Source organism: Anomaloglossus baeobatrachus, chromosome 8 (genome assembly GCF_048569485.1).
Source record: "Anomaloglossus baeobatrachus isolate aAnoBae1 chromosome 8, aAnoBae1.hap1, whole genome shotgun sequence".
Classification (NCBI taxonomy): domain Eukaryota; kingdom Metazoa; phylum Chordata; class Amphibia; order Anura; family Aromobatidae; genus Anomaloglossus; species Anomaloglossus baeobatrachus.
The window spans coordinates 197,893,588-197,916,149 of record NC_134360.1 but is presented as its reverse complement, the minus strand read 5'-3'; the positions used below and the strand labels follow the sequence as shown (position 1 = coordinate 197,916,149).

General features: G+C 44.3%; 1 protein-coding gene across 1 annotated transcript in view; it reads left to right on the top strand.

Moving 5' to 3' along the window:
* Positions 1-22,562, top strand: part of SNX7 (sorting nexin 7) — a 130,787-nt gene that overhangs the window by 64,833 nt on the left and 43,392 nt on the right. Inside the window, exons 3-7 of the mRNA XM_075321042.1 lie at positions 3,082-3,192; positions 6,079-6,243; positions 8,553-8,751; positions 13,834-14,033; positions 21,599-21,685. Of these exons, the coding sequence (XP_075177157.1) occupies positions 3,082-3,192; positions 6,079-6,243; positions 8,553-8,751; positions 13,834-14,033; positions 21,599-21,685 (762 nt within the window). The remainder of the gene's footprint in view (positions 1-3,081; positions 3,193-6,078; positions 6,244-8,552; positions 8,752-13,833; positions 14,034-21,598; positions 21,686-22,562) is intronic.

Sequence of the window (22,562 nt, the reverse complement as noted above, 5' to 3'; positions counted from 1 at the left end):
TTCCCGATTTGCCCTGGTGTGTTGGCAAATCGGGGTAATAAGGAGTTATTGGCAGCCCATAGCTGCCAATAAGTCCTAGATTAATCATGTCAGGCGTCTGAGACACCCTCCATGATTAATCTGTAAATTACAGTAAATAAACACACACACCCGAAAAATCCTTTATTAGAAATAAAAAACACAAACACATTCCCTCATTACCAATTTATTAACCCCGACAAAGCCCTCCATGTCCGGCGTAATCCAGCATGCTCCAGCGTCGCATCCAGCTCTGCTGCATGCAGGTGACCGGAGAAGCAGCAGACACCGCCGCTCCGGTCACCTCCATGCAGCTAATGAAGACAGCCGCGCGATCAGCTGAGCTGTCACCGAGGTTACCCGCGGCCACCGCTGAATTCAGCGGTGGCCGCGAGTAACCTCAGTGACAGCTCAGCTGATCGCGCTACTGCGTGGAGCTGACGACAGGAGCGTGGAGCTGACGATAGGAGCGTGGAGGACGGGACTTTCAGCGGCGGTGGCAGTGATAAGGGTTCATCATCTCCCCTGTGTGTGCACGCTGGGGACAGCGGTACTTCAGGGAACACGTGGAGTACGGGACTATCGGCGGCAGCGAGAGGGGGATGGACGTTGGCAGCTGAAAACATTGATTTTTCCCTCTCGCTGCCGCCGCTGCTGATAGTCCCCGTCCTCCACATCATCTCCCCTGGGGACAGCGGTACTTCGGGGAACATGTGGAGGACGGGACGGGACCACTTGCCTGACCTCACTTCCTGACAAATCACCTGCGTTTTTGGTACCAAAAACGCAGGTAAAAGGCAGGTAAAATGCACCACTTTTGATTAGCATGCATTTTTCCTGCGTTTTTGATGCCCTCATTGTTTTCAATGGGTGACAAATGTTGACAAAAACGCAGGAAGAATGAACATGCTGCATTTTTTTTGTCACAAACTTTTGACAAAAAAAACGCTGACAAATAAACTGCAATGTGCGCAGCAAATCTGACTTCTTATAGACTTTGCTGGGAAGTCAAATGTCAGAAAGTTCAGCTGACAAAACTGCAGCCAAAAAAGCAGCAAAAAAGCAGGAAAAAAAGCAGCGTGCGCATGTAACCTTAGGTGTTTTTTGTCTGTTTTCTTGCTTTAGTGCAAAATGGGGGTGCAGCCCTCCTTATACTGAGACTGGGCAATCAATTTGCTTCCCACTTTGCTGTGTATTTAATCTGGGACCCAGCTGACCACTTGTTACCATTCACATTGGAGTTTTGATATGACACTAGTCAGGTATAGAAAATGTTTTCAACTTTAGTTGGTTAGGGACTGTCCCAGATGGGTACACCGTGACAAGGTGGGACAGCTTCTTACCTTTTTGCAAAAATGTACCGTATTTTTCGCTTTATAAGACGCACCTGATTATAAGACACACCCCCAAATTTGGTGAAGGAAAAGAGATTTTTTTTTTTTATTTAATGTTAAATGGGTCCGTCTTATATTGCCAGTGTCCCAACTAACAAATCATATAGGGTATATGTCCCTCATAGCCCCACCATCCTAAAATTAGCCCCCTTAATCTGGATATGGCCCCCTTATATTGAATATAGCCCCCTTGTGCTGGCACACGTACCCTATTGCTGGCACACGTACCCTATTGCTGGCACACGCCCCCTATTGCTGGCACATGTCTCCTATTGATGGTACACATCCCCTATTGCTGGCACACGCCCCCTTTTGCTGGCACATGTCTCCTATTGATGGCATACGTCCCACTGTGTTAGATATGGCCCCCTATGGATGGCACACGTCCCCCTGTGTTTGATATGGCCCCCTATCGATGGGACATGTCCCCCTGTGTTTGATATGGCCCCCTATGGATGGCACACCTCCCCCTGTGTTAGATATCGCCCCCATGCTGCTGCCCATAGTAAAATAAACACTTTACTTTACCTTCTCCAGTGCTGTCCTCCCTCGTGTCTCCCTCTATGCTGCTGAGCTCCTGCACTTCCTGGTTCTCAGTGCCAGTCATGTGATCGTCACAGCAGAGTGATATCATCTCTGCGTGCCTGATCACAGCGGCAGCACTGAGACCGGGAGATCAGTGCTGGAGGAGGTAAGAGTTTTTTATTTTACTATGGGCAGCAGCATGGGGACCATATCTAACACAGGGAGGCATGTGCCATCAAAGGGGGGCGCAGGCAGATATAGTATGCACCGCTGCCCCAGCCCATCACTGCGGTGCAGTTTCAGCACCACGGTGATGGACAGCGGCAGTGCATATTATATGAGCGGGAGCAGGAGATCTGCCGCTGCCTCCTGCAGCTTTCACCAGCCCCCAGCAGCGCTCCAGAGCTGCCCCCACCTCCCCTGGACTGTAATTAAAATACATACATATATATGTGTGTGTGTGTGTGTGTGTGTATATATGTGTGTATGTGTGTATATATATATTATTAATATATATATCACACACCCCCTCCGTATATTCGGATTATAAGACGCCCCCCCTACTTTCCCCCAAAATTTGGGGGAACAAAAGTGCGTCTTATAAAGCGAAAAATACGGTATATACAAAGTACCCTGTTATTAAGCACTTGCAATTTATTTATTTATAGTCAGGGTATTTTTCATACAATTTTTCTGTTTTTTTTCCTGTGAGTGGATTCATGTCTAATACCCTATGCACATAATTGTTGTTGTTTTTTTGTGTGTGTATATCCAGACCCTATTTTTAACTGTGGTGTTGCAGCACTGCTATAGGGTTTCAGTGACAAATGGATTGGAAATTATTGACAGTTTAGAGTTAAAACAGGCTACAAATAAGGAAGACTGCACCTAATGAAATAAATGCAGGATAGAAGCTGTGCTGATATGAGCTAATGAAGGCAGAAGCAGATCCAGCCTATATTTCTGAGAGCCATTCCTACAGAAAAAATCTGAAATTTGAATCGGGCTGCAGACTGCTTACCAGTGGGTCTGAAAATGATGAAATGAAGATTGCAGAACAAACCTAGCATTACTATATTTCAAAATATTTGTACTATTTCAAACATGTTCATAGATTTTACATTTTTAAATTATTTATTTTCAGACAACTCACAGTGAATTTGATTCTAGCGAGTTTGAAGTTAGACGACGATATCAAGATTTTTTATGGTTAAAAAGCAGACTTGAAGTTGCCCATCCAACTCTAATCATTCCGGTAAGTGCTGCCTATGTGTGATAATAGTGTGTATAGCGGGTCTTCTCTGCATCTGACCACTCGTCCATCACCTGATAATGAGGTGGGAGGGTCTGTGACACCTAGTTCCCAAAGCTCTTTCACATTTCAGCTATGGGGTACTGCACAACTCCGGCACCTAGGTGGAGCAGGTCCGGCTGCAGGCTGAACACTTTTACAACTGTCACACAAAAATGTTCTCAAACTTTGCCGACTGTCATGGCGTCAGCTCCTGTTCAGATTGCTGATTCTGACACTCCGTCTGGTGTCTGGAAGTAACGTAGGCAGACCCTGGTATTGACCTGCTGTGTTCTAATTAATAGTAGGCTATTTAGTTAATCTCTGCTAGTCTGCGTGTTTGCTCTTTTTGATCACCTGCTGTGAGAGAGAATATCATATCTGCTATATATATATATATATATATATATATATATATTATACTGATTTGGTCCTTCCTCTTATGCCAGCTATAGCTTGTCTTAGTTGGTCTGGTGTGGTGTACCAGACTTTTATGGTGCTCGTAGTTCTTATTGCTTTGTGTGGTTGTGGCATTTACCCCAGTTGTCTTTTTTTAAGTTTCCCTCCTGCTGTTGTCTACCTCCTGAATCTCTTATTGTGTCTGTGTGTGTGTCTGTCTGTGTGTGTGTCTGTCTGTGTGTGTGTCTGTCTGTCTGTCTGTGTGTCTGTGTGTCTCTCTGTGTGTGTGTCTCTCTGTGTGTGTGTGTCTCTGTGTGTGTGTCTCTGTGTGTGTGTCTCTGTGTGTGTGTCTCTGTGTGTGTGTGTCTCTCTGTGTGTGTGTCTCTCTGTGTGTGTGTCTCTCTGTGTGTGTGTCTCTCTGTGTGTGTGTCTCTCTGTGTGTGTGTCTCTCTGTGTGTGTGTCTCTCTGTGTGTGTGTGTCTCTCTGTGTGTGTGTGTGTGTCTCTGTGTGTGTGTGTCTCTGTGTGTGTGTGTCTCTCTGTGTGTGTCTCTCTGTGTGTGTCTCTCTGTGTGTGTGTCTCTCTGTGTGTGTGTGTGTCTCTCTGTGTGTGTGTGTCTCTCTGTGTGTGTGTCTCTGTGTGTGTCTCTCTGTGTGTGTGTCTCTCTGTGTGTGTCTCTCTGTGTGTGTCTCTCTGTGTGTGTGTCTCTCTGTGTGTGTGTCTCTCTGTGTGTGTGTCTCTCTGTGTGTGTGTCTCTCTGTGTGTGTGTCTCTCTGTGTGTGTGTCTCTGTGTGTGTGTGTGTCTCTGTGTGTGTGTCTCTGTGTGTGTGTCTCTGTGTGTGTGTCTCTGTGTGTGTGTGTCTCTGTGTGTGTCTCTCTGTGTGTGTGTCTCTCTGTGTGTGTGTCTCTCTGTGTGTGTGTCTCTCTGTGTGTGTGTCTCTCTGTGTGTGTGTCTCTGTGTGTGTGTCTCTCTGTCTGTGTGTGTGTCTCTGTGTGTGTGTGTCTCTCTGTCTGTGTGTGTGTGTCTCTGTGTGTGTCTCTGTGTGTGTCTCTGTGTGTCTCTGTGTGTCTCTGTGTGTCTCTGTGTGTGTCTCTGTGTGTGTCTCTGTCTGTGTCTCTGTCTGTGTCTCTGTCTGTGTCTCTGTCTGTGTCTCTGTCTGTGTCTCTGTCTGTGTCTCTGTCTGTGTCTCTGTCTGTGTCTCTGTCTGTGTCTCTGTCTGTGTCTCTGTCTGTGTCTCTGTCTGTGTCTCTGTCTGTGTGTCTGTCTGTGTGTCTGTCTGTGTGTCTGTCTGTGTGTCTGTCTGTGTGTCTGTCTGTGTGTCTGTCTGTGTGTCTGTCTGTGTGTCTGTCTGTGTGTCTGTCTGTGTGTCTGTCTGTGTGTCTGTCTGTGTCTCTGTCTGTGTCTCTGTCTGTGTCTCTGTCTGTGTCTCTGTCTGTGTCTCTGTCTGTGTCTCTGTCTGTGTCTCTGTCTGTGTCTCTGTCTGTGTCTCTGTCTGTGTCTCTGTCTGTGTCTCTGTCTGTGTCTCTGTCTGTGTCTCTGTCTGTGTCTCTGTCTCTCTGTCTCTCTGTCTCTCTGTCTCTCTGTCTCTCTGTCTCTCTGTCTCTCTGTCTCTCTGTCTCTCTGTCTCTCTGTCTCTCTGTCTCTGTCTCTCTGTCTCTGTCTCTCTGTCTCTGTATCTCTGTCTCTGTCTGTCTCTGTCTGTCTGTCTCTCTGTCTGTCTGTCTCTCTCTGTCTGTCTCTCTCTGTCTGTCTGTCTCTCTCTGTCTGTCTGTCTCTCTCTGTCTGTCTGTCTCTCTCTGTCTGTCTCTCTGTCTGTGTGTGTTTTGGTTTTCTCTTATCTGTCTTCATCTGTGTTTAACATCACAATCCTTCCCCATCCTTCCCTGATGTGAGGGAGGAGATCAGACTTGGTCTGATCCAGGAGCAGACCTAGGAACGGGAGTCAGTCATCTCCACCATTAGGAGTATACCTGAGGGATAGCATATGCCCCCTAGCATGAGGGACAGCATTGGAGCCTTTCGTTATCAAACAAGTCCCGTCATGATAGCCACCATGACTTTTCATTGGGGAGACATTTGTATAATGAGACTTGGATAAACCCACATGACTCCCGCTGCAGTGTTTGTGGATATCTAAAGCTGAAAAACAAAATCTACAAATCTTTTTTTGATGACAACTACAAATACAAAATGATGTGGTTTAAAACCAAACGTTTGTCCGGGCGTCTTTCATGATCGTTCCAAGCTCTGGCTTCAGTAGTTTTGCCTGAGGATCTTGGCACTTGGGATTATTTTGATGTTCCTGAAAGTAAAATTCGTTGGGCAACTTTCTGGCATGTCTAAAACATTGTAACTACGAAGATGGTAAAAGTCAGATATTGATATAATTAGTAAATTACATGTGTGCTTTTAGAAGTCCTCATTAATTCTGTTTTTTCTTTTTTTTCCAAGCCTTTACCAGAGAAATTCATAGTCAAAGGAATGGTGGAAAGGTTTAATGACGATTTCATTGAGACTCGGAGAAAGGCATTGCATAAATTTTTGAACAGAATCGCCGATCATCCCACATTAACTTTTAATGAAGACTTCAAGATTTTCCTCACAGCTCAGGCATGGGTAAGAGTTCTGTAATAGGTTGAAAAGTTTTTTGTTTTTTTTCCGCCTTAATCATTTCTGCTTATTTCATATGTTTTATTTCTGCATAAGTAGTTTCCTTTTATGATTTTAATCTTTAAACACTTCTTTCTAGGAAATTGAAAGCCATTTTTTTTTTTTAAGGAAAAGAATTTGCTTCATTTTTGAGACTGATTTGATCCGTTAAATGTGGATTTGTCGGGATTAGTCTTTGGCTGTGAGAGCTATCCAGTCCGATTGATGACAAGATTTAAAGGGACTGTCCTAGCATAGACATTAGGCCTAAGCCACACGGCGAGTAAATCGGTGCGAGTGGAGTGCGATAAAACATCGCATTCCACTCGCACCAATTCTAGCCTGTGTGCCAGCACACATGAGCGATTATTCTCTCAGCCCTAATCGGACCGAGAAAACAATCGCAGCATGCTGCGATTGTAATCCGAGACTCTTTCTCTCGCACCCATTCAAGTGAATGGGGCGAGAGAAAAATCGCACTGCACTCGCAGTACACCGGTGTACTGCTAGTGCAGTGCGAGAATGGCTATAGCTGACTACACAGGAGAGAGGGAGAGAAATCCCCCCCTCCCCTCCTGAGTGCCGGCCCGCCCCCCGCAGCTGAGGTCTGCTCGCACGAACGGACCTCAGTTGCAAGGACACAAGCATGACACTCGGCTCTGCTGTACTGCCAGCACGAGCCGAGTCTCATGCAAGGGGATCGCAGTAGTCCCCGTGTGGCCCCGGCCTTAATGTGAGAGCTCCAGGATATGCGGACAATATCTACCCATCGCTAGAATGGCTAAAAAGTGTCGGCAACAATGGTGTCTGTTATTTGTTGGTCCGCTGGCTTTCCCTGGTAGCCCTTCAGGCCATTGTCGCACATGCCACAATTTTTTTAATTATGTTGAGGAAAGGATTTGGATTTCATTCTTTCAAAATTTGAGATATCAGTTGTAAATTCACAGTGGATTTTCAAAAGACAGCAGAGATAAAGTGGAGCAGATCTTTCCCAGCTCTTCTTCCTCTTCACTGTATCATTATGAGGAAAAGCTGGGGGGAAACGCGTTACAGTTCACACAGGGGTTGTCGACTGCCTTTCCTACTTTTAAAGAGGTTGTCAATTACTTTGACATTGATGGCCAACACGCCACATCCCTGCTGATCAGCTGATCTTGGTCCCGGCGGCATCAGCAGGTGGCCAGAAATGCTTTGTTCCGATGCTGCTCCGTCTTCTGATAGCGACAACAGCCGGGTACTGCACATCTGCCTCCTATTGATTGGAATGGTTTAGAATGGGAGGCGGATGTGCAGTAACTGGCCGGAACCGAGCATTTCCAGCCACCTGCTGCTGCCACCGGGACCGAGAGCAACTGGTCGGCGGGTGTACGGCATGTCTGACCCCAGCCGATCAGACATTGATGACCTATCCTAAGGATAGGCCATCAATGCCAAAGTAGTGGACAACCCCTTTAAAGCAGTTGTCCATTAGTGGACCCAGGAAAGTAGATTAATAAAAGATCCTCACCCTCTGGGTTGGTTCCATCAATCGTCTGTCTTCAGGCATCAGCAATCTGATGACGGTCTTTTGACTGCTGCTGCAAATCGGCAACTGCTGATTGGCTGCATTGTTCACATTTCATTCTGCATGGTTGATTCTTTCATCAGTGGTTGTTGTTTGGCTGCAGCGCTTATGTGGCTCCTCCACCTAAGTGGTTCTGTGAACAGTGATTGACAAGCCTCCAGACACCTGTAGTGTTGACTTTATTGGTTGTCACTAATGATGAGCCGTGCTCTTTATTCAAGCTGAGCAGGTCGGACGCTCTGATGGACTCGACTTGGGTAACAAGTATTATGGAAGTCAATGTTTGGGCAGTCCAGCTCACATTCAGCCAGCCATGGTTTTTTTTTTCTTTTTTTTTTTATACACTGAATCTGAAAACGTTTTTACCCCAAAAGAGCCATTCATAGACTGCAAGTGGCTCTCAATGCCGTGCCGGATCCAATCCTTCACTGAAGGAAGCTGGCACGTTGTGTTGGATCTTTCATGAATGACACATATACCCGGCCGAGCACCAAGCATGGTCGAGCACCAAACACACCCAAGCACCCTAGCTCATCATTACTTGTCACCCAATTTTCATAGAAGCAGGTACAGAATATAACATGCTCAGTAATGTATTTTACACTTGACAAATCAGACCCCTAAAGCATGAGTAATTTTTGGGGGAGAGCAGTGCTTACATCTCCCTCCCCTACCTAATGGACATTTGTCTTTTATGCCTTCTTCCCTTCAGGAGCTGACGTCTCATAAAAAACAGGGTCCTGGCCTACTCAGCAGAATGGGGCAGACAATCAAAGCTGTGGCGTCTTCTGTCAGGGGAGTGAAAAATCGCCCCGATGAATTTGTGGAACTGGGAGAATATGTAGAAGCTTTTAGCCAAAAAATATCAGTGTTGGACAAAGTGTCGCAAAGAATCTATAAAGAAGAAAAAGGTACACAATATTTCGTTACAGGGTTAACTTTACAAGGAACATTGACCTACTCGTCAACTTCATTTTGATTTTTTAGTTCTGCTAGTAATTTGACTTTTAGTCTGGCTTCACACATGGACCAAAATGTATGGACCGGCCAATCCATGGGTGTTCTGACCCAGCCGTTCATGACCTTCTCTTGTGAGATGTCATCTCCTATGAGGCTGTTGAGTTTGGGTCAGTATACCAATGGCTGGTCAGTAGACCAATGGCTGGTCAGTAGACCAATGGCTGGTCAGTAGACCAATGGCTGGTCAGTAGACCAATGGATGGCTGGTCAGTAGACCAATGGATGGCTGGTCAGTAGACCAATGGATGGCTGGTCAGTAGACCAATGGATGGCTGGTCAGTAGACCAATGGATGGCTGGTCAGTAGACCAATGGATGGCTGGTCAGTAGACCAATGGATGGCTGGTCAGTAGACCAATGGATGGCTGGTCAGTAGACCAATGGATGGCTGGTCAGTAGACCAATGGATGGCTGGTCAGTAGACCAATGGATGGCTGGTCAGTAGACCAATGGATGGCTGGTCAGTAGACCAATGGATGGCTGGTCAGTAGACCAATGGATGGCTGGTCAGTAGACCAATGGATGGCTGGTCAGTAGACCAATGGATGGCTGGTCAGTAGACCAATGGATGGCTGGTCAGTAGACCAATGGATGGCTGGTCAGTAGACCAATGGATGGCTGGTCAGTAGACCAATGGATGGCTGGTCAGTAGACCAATGGATGGCTGGTCAGTAGACCAATGGATGGCTGGTCAGTAGACCAATGGATGGCTGGTCAGTAGACCAATGGATGGCTGGTCAGTAGACCAATGGATGGCTGGTCAGTAGACCAATGGATGGCTGGTCAGTAGACCAATGGCTGGCTGGTCAGTAGACCAATGGATGGCTGGTCAGTAGACCAATGGCTGGCTGGTCAGTAGACCAATGGCTGGCTGGTCAGTAGACCAATGGATGGCTGGTCAGTAGACCAATGGATGGCTGGTCAGTAGACCAATGGATGGCTGGTCAGTAGACCAATGGATGGCTGGTCAGTAGACCAATGGATGGCTGGTCCGTAGACCAATGGCTGGTCCGTAGACCAATGGCTGGTCCGTAGACCAATGGCTGGTCCGTAGACCAATGGCTGGTCCGTAGACCAATGGCTGGTCCGTAGACCAATGGCTGGTCCGTAGACCAATGGCTGGTCCGTTCTAAGATCAATGGTGAAACTTAGGTGTGTAAAGACAATTTTACTAAAGTACTGTATTATTCTATACCTTCTTCCCCAATTGTAGACTAGACTGACTCAAAGCCTGTAGTCTGTCAAGGCAGAAGAACAAAATTCTGGATCAGAAAGGGGAGTTCTGCTCCTGAGACTAGAGGGGAGCATGGCTGCTTTCTTCCAGAAACCTTGCCATACCTGTCCTCAGGCTCTGTGTGCTATTGCAATTCAACTTTAATCATTTCCATGAAGCTGCATTTATTATACTATACATCCCCCTGTAGACGAGGCTCCTGCTATTATTCAGTAACTGTGTGCCTGACTTAGGGACAATCTGAAGAGAAGACTGAATTTATTTAATACTGCTTCTGGCAGAAATGTTGGGAGCTCGCGGACTGAAATCCATTTTACCTGTGACATTTTCACAATAAAGTGATGTCTTTACTCGTAAACTGCGGCTTCCATGGACGACTGCCCGGATATCCCTAGTGGATCCTCGCATAAGTAATGCAGATGTTCTAATTCCGGAATTATGAAAAGCGATACCTGTGCCCATGGGGGTTGTCATCACCCAATGTAATTAAATTACACAGCTGAACTACATTTTTAGCAATGTTGAAGCAAAAAAATACCAGTAAAATCTTTAGATTGTGCTTAAAGGGCTTTTTTCAGGATTCGGAAATAAGCATGACACTGTTTTTGGAAACAAAGGAGAGCCTTTTTTTAGCCTTTTTTTTTTCTTTTTCAAATCATGGGCATCCCCTTTAAGTGGCTGATGCTCTTTAAAGAGAACCTGTCTGCACTTTTTTACATTTGGATGCAGTGACATGGCTAAATGGGGCTCCTCCCATCCCCCCCCCCCCCCAATACAAATGTAATTACTGATAATGAGAGATCTACAGGTCACTTGCACACCAGGCAGGACGTGCAGATAGGGTGTGTCAGTGCACTTCCCCTGTTGCTGCCCCCAGTGCACTTCTAGCTTGATTTGCATGTGGATTTCTCATGACTGCCACACCTGATCTCTACAAAAAAGGAATCTTCTTATTGAGGCGCAAACTCCTCTAGGACCATAGGACCATACCACCATTTCCATCTGTAACATGCTGACAGGTTCCCTTTAACCACTTCACGACCCATGACAGATCTTTCCGTCATGGAGTGTGTGAGGTTAGTCTCCGCCCCATGCCGCGGGCAGATAGTGGTGATCCGCGCACATCAACTGTTTTCAACAGCTGACATGTGTGCCTGCGTGTTCCGAGTGGAATCGCATTCCACCCGGAACATTTAAACCCCTTACATCTCGCTGCCAAGTTTACTTACCGCCACCGGAAGTCATGTGCGTGATCACGTGACTTTCGGTGGTTGCCATGGTATCACAGGGTCATGTGATGACGCCTGTAGCCAGCATGAGTGACTTCCTCTCAATGCCGGAATACAGCCGGCATTGAAAGTAAAGCACCATATCTGCAGTTCTCAGCTGTGTAGCTGAGATCTGCAGATAGGGCAGAGCGATCGGATTGCTGATCACTGTAGCCCCGTAGGGGGACTATTAAAATAAAAAAAAAGTAAAAAATGTTTAAAAAATAAAAAAAACGAAAAAAACCTAAAAGTTCAAATCACCCCCCCTTTCTCCCCATTGAAAATTAAAGGGTTAAAAAAATAAAAAATATACACATTTGATATCGCCGTGTTCAGGAATGCCCGATCTATCAAAATATAAAATCAATTAATCTGATCAGTAAATGGCGTAGCGGCAAAAAAATTCCAAACGACAAAATTACATTTTTTGGTCGCCGCAAGTTTTGGTACCATTAGAAACGTCAGCTTGAGACGCAAAAAATAAGCAGTCAGTGAGCCATAGATCCAGAAAAATTAGAACGCTACGGGTTTCCGAAAATGGCGCAAAAAATGCTGGGCTATGGGCAGAGTATCACCACTCGTCACTAACCAGCATGTTGCGTGTACTCTCCTTCGCTGCAGAGCGCCACAAGCAGGAGCGATGTCTAGCAGTAATGCTGGGCTGAGACCTGTGGTGAAACTCTACCCATAGCCCAGTCATTCAAGAAGACTGGGGCCGCCTCGGTGATGTTGAGTCAAATGGAAGTTGACATGACATCACCAGATCTCAAAGGTCACGGAGCCCATGGGGGTCACTTAATGGGGATTAGTGGATCGCAATAGCGCTGCTCAGAGGCACAATTGGCTGAACTAGGTATGTAGAGAAAGCCTTCATTATCAGTTTGAGGCTGGTACAGAGACGTCCGTGTTTCAGGTACGTGTGACATTCGTTTTTAACACGGATACCACACGTACCCCACACGTACCCTTGTTGTTCTATTCTGTTACTCACACGGCCATGTTTTCACACGGACCGTGTGACACCCCCCCGCCCCCTCACGACCCCGCACGTGCACACGCAGACATATCAGTCTTTAATCCGGCAGCACGGGTGTCGCACGAATCGCACACTGATGTCATCCATGTGACACGTACCGGAGAAAACAGGGGCCTTTTAAATAAAAAGATTTTCTATATTCACCTGTATTCAGCGGTGCGGACTCCGGCTCTACTGCCTCCAGCTCCTAACCGCCGCTCAATATACTCACTGAATATTCACTGCACTGCAGAGCTGGAAGCAGCAGCAGCGCTGGGGACCGCATCATTGGGGACAGGTGAGTATCCAGTTGCGTGCGTGCGTGTGCGCGTGCGCGCGCGTGTGTGTGTTCAGTGTATACATGCATGTGCGCTATGTGTGTGTATGTGCTCGGTGTATCCATGTGTCTGCTATGTGTGTGTGTGTGTGTGCGCGTGTGCGTGTGTGCGCGCACGCAGTGAGGACCTGGAAGCCGGAGCATCGTGGTGACAGCATTGATGACTCATCAGAGTTCCCAATGAACTCTAATTAACCGTGAAGTCACCGTCCTGACACCCGCTGTTACGGGGGTGTCATCAGAATGTCATCAGAGTTCATTGGGAACTCCAATGACCTCCTGGATGTCACTGCACACACAATGCTTGCTTTGTGAATACTCACCTGTCCCCGCGATGCTGTCCTCGGCGGTGCTGTACCCAGTGCTGTCCCCGCGATGCACCGGCTTCCAGCTCCTCACTGTGGTAAATAATCAATAAATATAATGAGTGGCGGTCAGGAGCTGGAGGCAGCAGGGCCGAAAAAAACAGCGCTGGAAACAGCTAAATATAGAAAATATTTTTATTAGACCTGTGTTTTCTCCAGTACGTGTGACACATATGCAAACACAATGTCACATGTGTGATATATGTGTGACACACACATGACACACGCGTGGCACACGTATGACCATAACCATGCATGTGACTTGTACCTGATTTAAACATGGACGTCTAAAACCGGCCTTACAGAGATGTGGCTACTATTGCAGAGTAGCGAACCACCTCTTTGAGTACCTTGTAGCGATAAGGAGACACTGCATCATAGACATGAGTGTTGTCCGCCTGAGAATGCAGCGTCCATGCCCATGATCAGGGTTCTGGTCTCTGCGGACTTTCGCTGTGTTCTCGCTTCCTAGAACACTCGCGTCTACCCAAGCATAAATTGGCTCGGGAAGCCACAACACATGTCAGTTTACGCTGCAAAAAAAAGAACCACAGTGGGCATGGGATTTCTATAAATCCCATCCCCTGTACTTTAACTGTACAACGCATGCAGCAAAAACACGCTGCATCCAAAACTCTGCAAACCCTGATCGTGGGTACGCCGCCTAATAATCTTGACACCAATTTAAATAGAAACTTCTCGGCAAAACATTTTTTGTTCAACTGTTATTCTAAAGCTCATATATTTCTCCATAGATTATTATGAGGAGATGAAAGAATATGGTCCTATCTATACCTTGTGGTCCGCCTCTGAAGAGGACCTGGTGGACCCCCTGAGAGGGGTGGCAGGCTGCATTGACAAGTGCTGCAAGGTGACCGAAGCCTTAAATTCGAAGCTCTCCAATGACCTGATTCCAATTATTCATGAATATGTTCTATACAGTGAAACCCTTTCTGTAAGTACTGCAGAACTATGGATGTTTTATGTTACACTGGGGATTGCATGGAGTCGGCGGCAGTAACCTGATTAGCAGATTAAACTTGTGACTTGGATGTTTGAGTAGCGTTCCGTCCCTGATAAATTTTTCAGCGCTGCTAGCTATTGCATGACTGTTAAAGTGAACTTGTCAATGTGAATTATTCTAAATGAAAAATGCCCCCTATATTAGTCCAGTCTATGATGAGTTATATGAATTGCAACACTGACTGTGAAGAACACGCTGCAGTCACCAGGCATTATTTATAAGTGAATCAAACTCACTTTTAGCTTTGAATTTTACATAAAATTTTGATTCACCCAAATACAATTTTTTGGGGGGGGTGAATCACTATGGACGAATCAAGCAAAATGGCAGCCAACCAAGAAGGGGTTAAAAAAACCAAAACGCTCTACTTCTTTTCACCCCCTCCTGTTCCTGTCAATACACTGCCGATCCTCAGATTTGCTTTTCGGGTTTGGTGGAATGTTCATCAAAGAACCAATAAACAGAGCGGTGGAGGAATTTATTAGATGTGAATTTTTCCTAAATCTAATTTCGGGAAATTTGCTCAACTCTGATAGGCATCCTAACCATTTATAAAGATGGACGTTATAGTTGCACTGGTGCCTTGAAGACCACATCTGCATTGAGGTTGTATGTTCTTCCTGTGTTGGTGTCAGATTCCGAGGGTTACTTTAATGTCTTCACGAGTCCAAAAATAAATTGAGACTATTTTTCCTATGCTTTGACCCTGATGTGCATGGCATGTAAATCTAAAATAAGGAAAGTAAATTGCAAACCACCTGAGGACAGGGACTGATGTGAATGGTGACAATCTGCATAATAAACTAGGTATTCTACTGACTTGAGGTACCTACAGTTGCAGTCAAAATTATTAAAACTTGATTAGGTTTATTAGCAAAATTTACAAACTTTTTGCTTTCTGCAGTGTAACGGAAACAATCTAAATAGCACAACACATCTAATATAACAAGTGATTTCTTCAAATTCAGCACAAAATGCCACTTATTTTAGGTACTGCAGTCTCAGATTTATTTCACTCTGTTGAAAAACTTAAAAACACATAAAAATGCTACCAAATGTCTGGGTTTCTGTTCTCTCGAGCAATTAAACAAAACTTGAACTTCTCAAATCTGTGGATGAGTGGTAGGGAGACGAAATGAAGAACGAAGCATACACTAAAAAGAGCACCCTGTCAACAGTGAAGCATGGTGATGGCTCGGTAATGCCTACTGCGAGGCATGTGGGGGGGGGGGGGGTCTTGGTGATGCCTACAGTGGGGCATGGTGAGTTCACAGTGAAGCATGCTAGTAGCTCAGCAATGCCTACAGGGAAGCATGTAGGATGCTAACCAGTGCCTACAGTGAAGCATAGCAGTAGCTCGCTATTGCCTACAGGAAAGCTTGGCGGGGTCTCGGTAATATTGACAGTGACGCGTGGCAGTGGCTTAGTGACTGCTACAGGGAAACATGACAGTGGCTCAGCAATGTCTACATGAAAGCATGAAGGTGGCTCAGCAATGCCTACAGGGAAGCATGGAGGTGGCTCAGTGATACCTAAGGGGAAGCATGGAGGTGACTCAGCAATGCTTACAGGGAAGCATAGCAATGACTCACCGATGCTTACAGTGAAGCATGTTGGTGGCTTCATTGTGCAAAAAAGTAAAAAAAAAAAAAATAGAGGCTCATGATAGTGACCTACAGGAAAGCATGGCGATGGTTCACTGATAAAAAGTTGCTATGCTTCCTCTGGCACTAAAAACCTACAGCATGTAAAGGGTAAGATAGTTTCAATCAAGTATCAGGAAATCTTACAAGAAAACATCATTCCTCTTGTAAAATCCTGAAGTTGGGGTGTCACAGGACCTTCCAAAAGGACAATAATCCCAAGCATACCTCATAAATCCATAGAAAATCCTTGATGATATTAGGAGTCAGTGGTTGCAACACACAAACCCATGAATTTTAGTGAACTGCAAGCCAAGATTCCTCAGGCACGCTGTCAGAAGCTGGTGTCTGGCTATTCATCATTTTTGCAGCCAAAGGTGCTCTGCTCGTTTGGTTTATTGCAAACAGAAAGTTTGTAAATTTTGCTGACAAATCTAATTGACAATGGTGGCTGAGTCATTTTGTTTGCAATTGTATATGTTGGAGCAGCAATGCCATTTATGTGCCATCATCTTCACCTTACTTACCTACTTTCATTTAGTGTGGCCACCTGGAAGAATTCACACTAAAGACCGCAGTCGAATGCCGTCACCACAGGTCTACCATTATGTGAATAGGGTTTAATTTGCATCAACATCCAAAAAAACTGAGCACCATCATTCTGCTACCTATAAAAAAATTAAAGATGGCCAAAAACATTGTCTCCCCAATTCACTAACGATCAAAGGTGTTGGGTTTCCCAACTCTCCACCCTGAAGGAAGTTGCCAGTTGGGACAGGGAGAGGAAGCAATGCCAAAAGTGTCTGGTCAGCAGCTTACTTACCTCTCACCATTTGGAAGACATGCACATCGAAGCCTTGTGTCCATGTGTTTGGGGGATTGGGATACAGATCTTTTGTCTGACTTTTACTTTAAGCATATGGCTGTGTTAAGTTTACTCTAGAAAAATACTTCTTAACCCAAGACCAATGAAAAATTGCAAAATTCTTAATTATTACCTGAATGGTCACTGGTGGTAAGATATTCATGTGGGAATGTCTTTTTTTTGGCAAATTTTCAAGAGGTCTTCTCATGTTTTGTCTTTGAGGATCTCTGGTGACCGTTTGAACCAGCTGCATAGTAGAACCATTGGCCCAAACTGTGATTTCCCATGTCTAGCTTTATCTTGGGAGCTTTGGAGCAGCACGGGATCCAGTGACCTGACCATCTTCAGTGCTGTGCACTGCGCTCTTTGCTGAAGAGACTGGCCACGGCTGACCCCAAAATCTAAGCCATGAGCAGTAAACCATTAAAGTAATATTACCTCTGTTCTTGACCATAAAGTTTTTTTTTTAAAAGGGATAAATTGCGAAGTTGCTTATATTTTCAAGCACTTTCTCATGAGTAAGAAGATTAGATGTGTAAGAAGTTGAGACAACCCCTGTAACCTCAAAATTCACAAGTGAATACCAAAGGCTAGCACATTATTGTTGATGGCCACGTGTGTAAATTCATAGCCACAGTCTACCCATCTTCTAACAGCCTTTTCCAGAAGCCTTGTCTTTTAATTCACATTTTCCTGGCTCGTCTGACTCTCTCTGGTGAGCGCATCTACACATTTCCACCCTCCAGCATACTTCATTACGGGCTGCAAGGCCTTTGTGTTTTTGGAGTCATATAAATGTTGACAGGACCTAACTGGAAGCGTTACAGAAGTGATCTGGCTATATTTCAATATCATGTGGGTGAGAATAATACTTAAAAAAAAAACAAACACTTGATCTTCACAGGACTAACGAAGGGCTCTATTTAGCCATAATAACAATGTATGGTCAGCTACATAGTACTCCGTGTGTATGCTGTTTTTGGATCAATCCCGCTCCTTTTGAGTGAGGTGCTTTTATTACTACTTATAAAGTATATTTGATTGGCTTACAATCTGTCACTTTAAGCATTTTTTTGGACACCAGTAATTGTTACAATTTTTGTTTTAAACATTTCAATGATCCGAACATAGAGACTCTACAGTCTTCTGCCATCTCTGAACTCTCATGCGATTACACAAAATCTCCATTGTCTTTACTGGGGGTATATTATACATGGAAAAACTGTTTTAATGCATAATATGAAACAAGAGTGTACTAAACTTTACTGAATGAGTGACATAATGATTTGTTGGTAGTAAAGACCCTTCTCCCAGATGAACTTAGTCTAGTAGAAAAGTGGTCAAGGAGAGGATAGAATCTGCTCATATGGCAGTGTAGTGTCACGGACTTTCCTCTCTTGTGGAGTTTTGTGAAATGCTCTGGGTCGTCAGAGTCTCATTTTGTCTTGTGGGACTCTGCTGATTCAATTAACTCCCTTTCCTTTGGGGAGGAGAGGGTTAATTCCAGGTTTCCTTCTAGCAGCTCCTAACTCCTGGTCAGGTGTTTCTGGTCGGGACCCCGCCCAGGTTCTATAAATATCCTCTACATCCACCAGAGGGTCCCGGTTATTTCCAACCACTTGGAAGCTTGGCCAGGAGGTGGAAGGAGTTGTGGAACTCTCTCTCTCTCTCTCTCTCTCTCTCTCTCTGTTGTGCTTTGGGCTGCTGCATAAGTGTTTTGCTGCAGCAGTTTTAAGTGTGTTTTTTTATTGTATGATAGTTTCCCAGTAGTCTGCTTTCTTCCCCCTTTTATGTTATGTACCCTCGTGCATTTTAAGAAAAGAGAAAAAGTCCAGCTCACCAACCGTCCTGCTGATAATATCCAATTCCTGCGCACGGAATATGGCTAGGCAGCCGTACAATTATAGAAAAAAGCAGCAAATTTCCAGCGCCAGGAGAAGCTTAATTAAAAATCCACTTTATTATGAAAAATAAAATAAAAAAAATAAAAAACAGCAGGTACAGCATATGTCGGATGGCTTACAGAACAACGCGTTTCGACGCTCAGGTCTCAGAACATGATTAAGACCTGAGCGTCGAAACGCGTTGTTCTGTAAGCCATCCGACATATGCTGTACCTGCTGTTTTTTATTTTATTTTTCATAATAAAGTGGATTTTTAATTAAGCTTCTCCTGGCGCTGGAAATTTGCTGCTTTTTTCTATACTCGTGCATTTTAGTGGCTCCTTAGTGTGTGGTTGGCGTATGTATGAGTAGTTTGTTTGTTGTGGTTACCCTTGTTTATCCATATTTGTTGGTGGGGTGCAGTCTTCTGTTCTTGCCCAGTCGTCCTGGGCAGTGGGTTGTGGAGGGTTGGTACATAACATCAGAGACAAGGACAGGAGATAGGGCCTAAGGTGGTGACAGGGACCTCGCTACCATCAAGGGTATCTCCAGGGTTAGGGTGAGTGCAGGAGACCCTGCTTTAGGGACAGTATAGGCTTCCCTGAGTTCACCATAGTCACTGCGTGACATGTAGTCATAGATTATTATAGGTTATAGGTTTTTATAATGATGTGTATTTTCAGGAGACTAGAATATAATATGTGAGGCCACAAAAAATGATCTTGCTGTAGTAGCTTAGACTGAGTTCACATGTCCAGTAATGATCCACTAGAACGGATCTGTTGGCAAACAAGTTGTACAAACACAACTTTTTTGTCCGTTTTGAAAAAATTTAGATTTTTGCAGGATCCGTTTTTTTAACATGGGAGTCAATGTTAAAACTGATCCGTTAACTGATTACAAGTGAAATTAATCCGGATGGTTAATTAGTAAAGGATCCATTTTTTTGTGTGCTGGATCAGTTCCCAATGGAAGATAATTCATTAACTGATCCGTTTTCCATAGACTCCCATATTAAAAAAGACAGAGCCTGTAAATTTTTTTTTTCTTCAAAACTGGCAAAAAATATGTTGTAAACTATAGGCTGAAAAAGTAAGTGGTATTAATGAAAAACGGCTGCAGGGCAATTACGGCATCTAAAAGATGTTGCATAATTTCATAAAATGTTCAACATAAAATTGCAAAGATTTGTGAATATCCACCTATCTACAGGACATGACATCAAAAGATTCAGAGATTTGGGACCAAACTATGTGCACAAGAGACCAGGCTGACAATCAGTATTGGATCTATGGACCCTCAGTCGACATTGCATTAAAAACAGATGTGATTTAGTTGTACAAATCACTGCCTGGGCTCAAGAATACTTCCAGAAATCATGGTCTGTAAATGCAGTTTGTCGTTCAATCTAGAAATACAAGCTAAAGCTTTATCTAAATAGCCATAGCTCATTTAAAGTGGATTGAGGCAAAATGAAAAACTGTTCTGTGGTCAGGTGAATCAGAATGTTAAATTCTTTATGGAAACCATGGACATTGTGTTCTTCAGACTTGAGATGAGGGATCATTCAGCTTATCAGCTCACAGTTCCTGCATCCCCGATGGTTTGGGTTTGCTTGGGTGCCTGTGGCACGGGCAGCTTAAGGTACCGTCACACTAAGCGACGCTCCAGTGATCCCACCAGCAACCTGACCTGGCAGGGATCGCTGGAGCGTCGCTACACGGGTTGCTGGTGAGCTGTCACACAGGCAGATCTCACCAGCAACCAGTGACCAGCCCCCAGCCAGCAGCGACGCGTGGAAGCGATGCTGCGCTTGGTAACTAAGGTAAATATCGGGTAAGCAACCCGATGTTTACCTTGGTTACCAGCGCACACCGCTTAGCACTGGCTCCCTGCACTCCTAGCCAGAGTACACATCGGGTTAATTACCCGATGTGTAGTCTGGCTATGTGTGCAGGGAGCCGGCACTGACAGCGTGAGAGCGGCGGACGCTGGTAACAAGGTAAATATCGGGTAACCAAGGAAAGGGCTTCTTGGTTACCCGATATTTACATTGGTTACCAGCGTCCGCAGAAGCCGGCTCCTGCTGCCTGCACATTCAGTTGTTGCTCTGTCGCTGTCACACACAGCGATGTGTGCTTCACAGCGGGACAGCAACAACTAAAAAATGGCCCAGGACATTCAGCAACAACCAGCGACCTCACAGCAGGGGCCAGGTTGTTGCTGGATGTCACACACAGCAACATCGCTGCTACGTCACAAAAGTCGTGCCTCAGCAGCGATGTTGCTAGTGATGTTGCTTAGTGTGACGTGGCCTTTACACATCCTGAAAGGCCCGATCAATGCTAAGCATTATATAGAGGTATTAGAACAACATATGCTTCAGCATAAAGTCTATTTCAGGGAAGGCCTTGTATATTTCAGTTAATCCATCACAACAACAACAGCATGACTTCACAGATGAAGCTTTCAGGTGATGAACTGACCGCCTGCAGTCCAGACCTTTTCAACAATAGAAAACATTTGGGACATTATGAAATTAAATCTTGTCAAAAAGAAAAACCCTAGACTGTGGAACAGCGAGAATCCTACATCGGACAAGAATGGGGAAACCTTCTCCGAACGTTCTAGCCATTGGCCTCCTCACTTCCTGGTTTCTTAGACTGTTTTAATAAGAGATGATGCTACGCAATGGCAGACATGATCCTGTCCCAATTTTTTGAGATGTGTTGCTGCCATCAGTTTCCAGTTTTTTTTTTTTTTGTTTTTTTTTTTCAATTGAAATGGAAAATTGTCTAACGTTCACCTCATCTGTGTCCTATGTTCTGTTGTGAATAAAATATGGTGATATAAGATTTCCAAATCCTTTTGACTCTCGTTTTCTTGCCATTGTACGTAGTATTTCAATTTGGGGCAAAATTAGAGTTATATAAACAATAGGTCATTTGGTCATTTTATGATGATCTACTATTTTATTGCTTGTGGTATATAAAAAATGGAAGATACCAAAAACGGAGTATGTGACAGCTGTGAATGGCAATACATTTAATTACAGATCCCTCTGTGACTCATTAATGTATTAATTTTAGTACAATTTTGTCTCAGGGAGTGATGAGAAGAAGAGATCTAATCCAGGCAGAGCTTGATGCCAAAGTGGATGCTCTGGTGAACAAAAAAGTTGACAAAGTGATTGTAAGTACAAGCTTGCTTCTTCTTTTTATAACTTTCATTTTTCTTCTGTTTTGATTGATGAAGTTTGCATCCTACAGACCACAAATGTGCTGCTGGTGGAGCGCAAGAGGGTCACAATTCACAATGGATCTCATGTATCATCGCTGTCCTCGAGAAAAAGTGGCCTTGTAGGCCGTATTGACTCGTAATGTTTTATTTCGTAACATTCAGAATCTGATAACTGAAGGAAACAATCTGCTCTAAATAAGAAAATGTTTAAACATTCATAATGAGTACATGGAAAATTCAAGTTACATAACATGGAAATCATGAAGTTATAATTTGCTCTAATTTTTTGTCCTGAGTTACCCGAGGCTATCTTTTCTATGTCTAAAGCTAAAATGTAGAATTTTAATATTTTTCTTTTTTCGTAGAGTAGTACTTTGTGGAAACTCTTGATTACAGTTACAGCTAAGGCTGTGATTACACCTTGTCTTCGTCCTTGTTTTTTACTCCTTTGGGGGTTTCTGTCTGATTTCCTGAAATACTGAATTCTGATGTCTTCCCAATGGAGTTATGTAATCCAATATCTGAAAAGAGTGTGTGTGTGTATGTATAATATATATATAATATTTTATATGTATATTTTATATGTATATTTTATATTTATATTTTATATGTATGTATATTTTATATGTATGTATATTTTATATGTATGTATATTTTATATATATATGTATATTTCTTCATCGTTCCTTATGGGAGACCCAAACCATGGGTGTATAGCTTCTGCCTCCGGAGGACACACAAAGTACTACACTCAAACGTGTAGCTCCTCCCTCCTAGCATATACACCCCCTGGTAGCCAGTCCCAGTTTCAATGCTTTGTGTTCAGGAG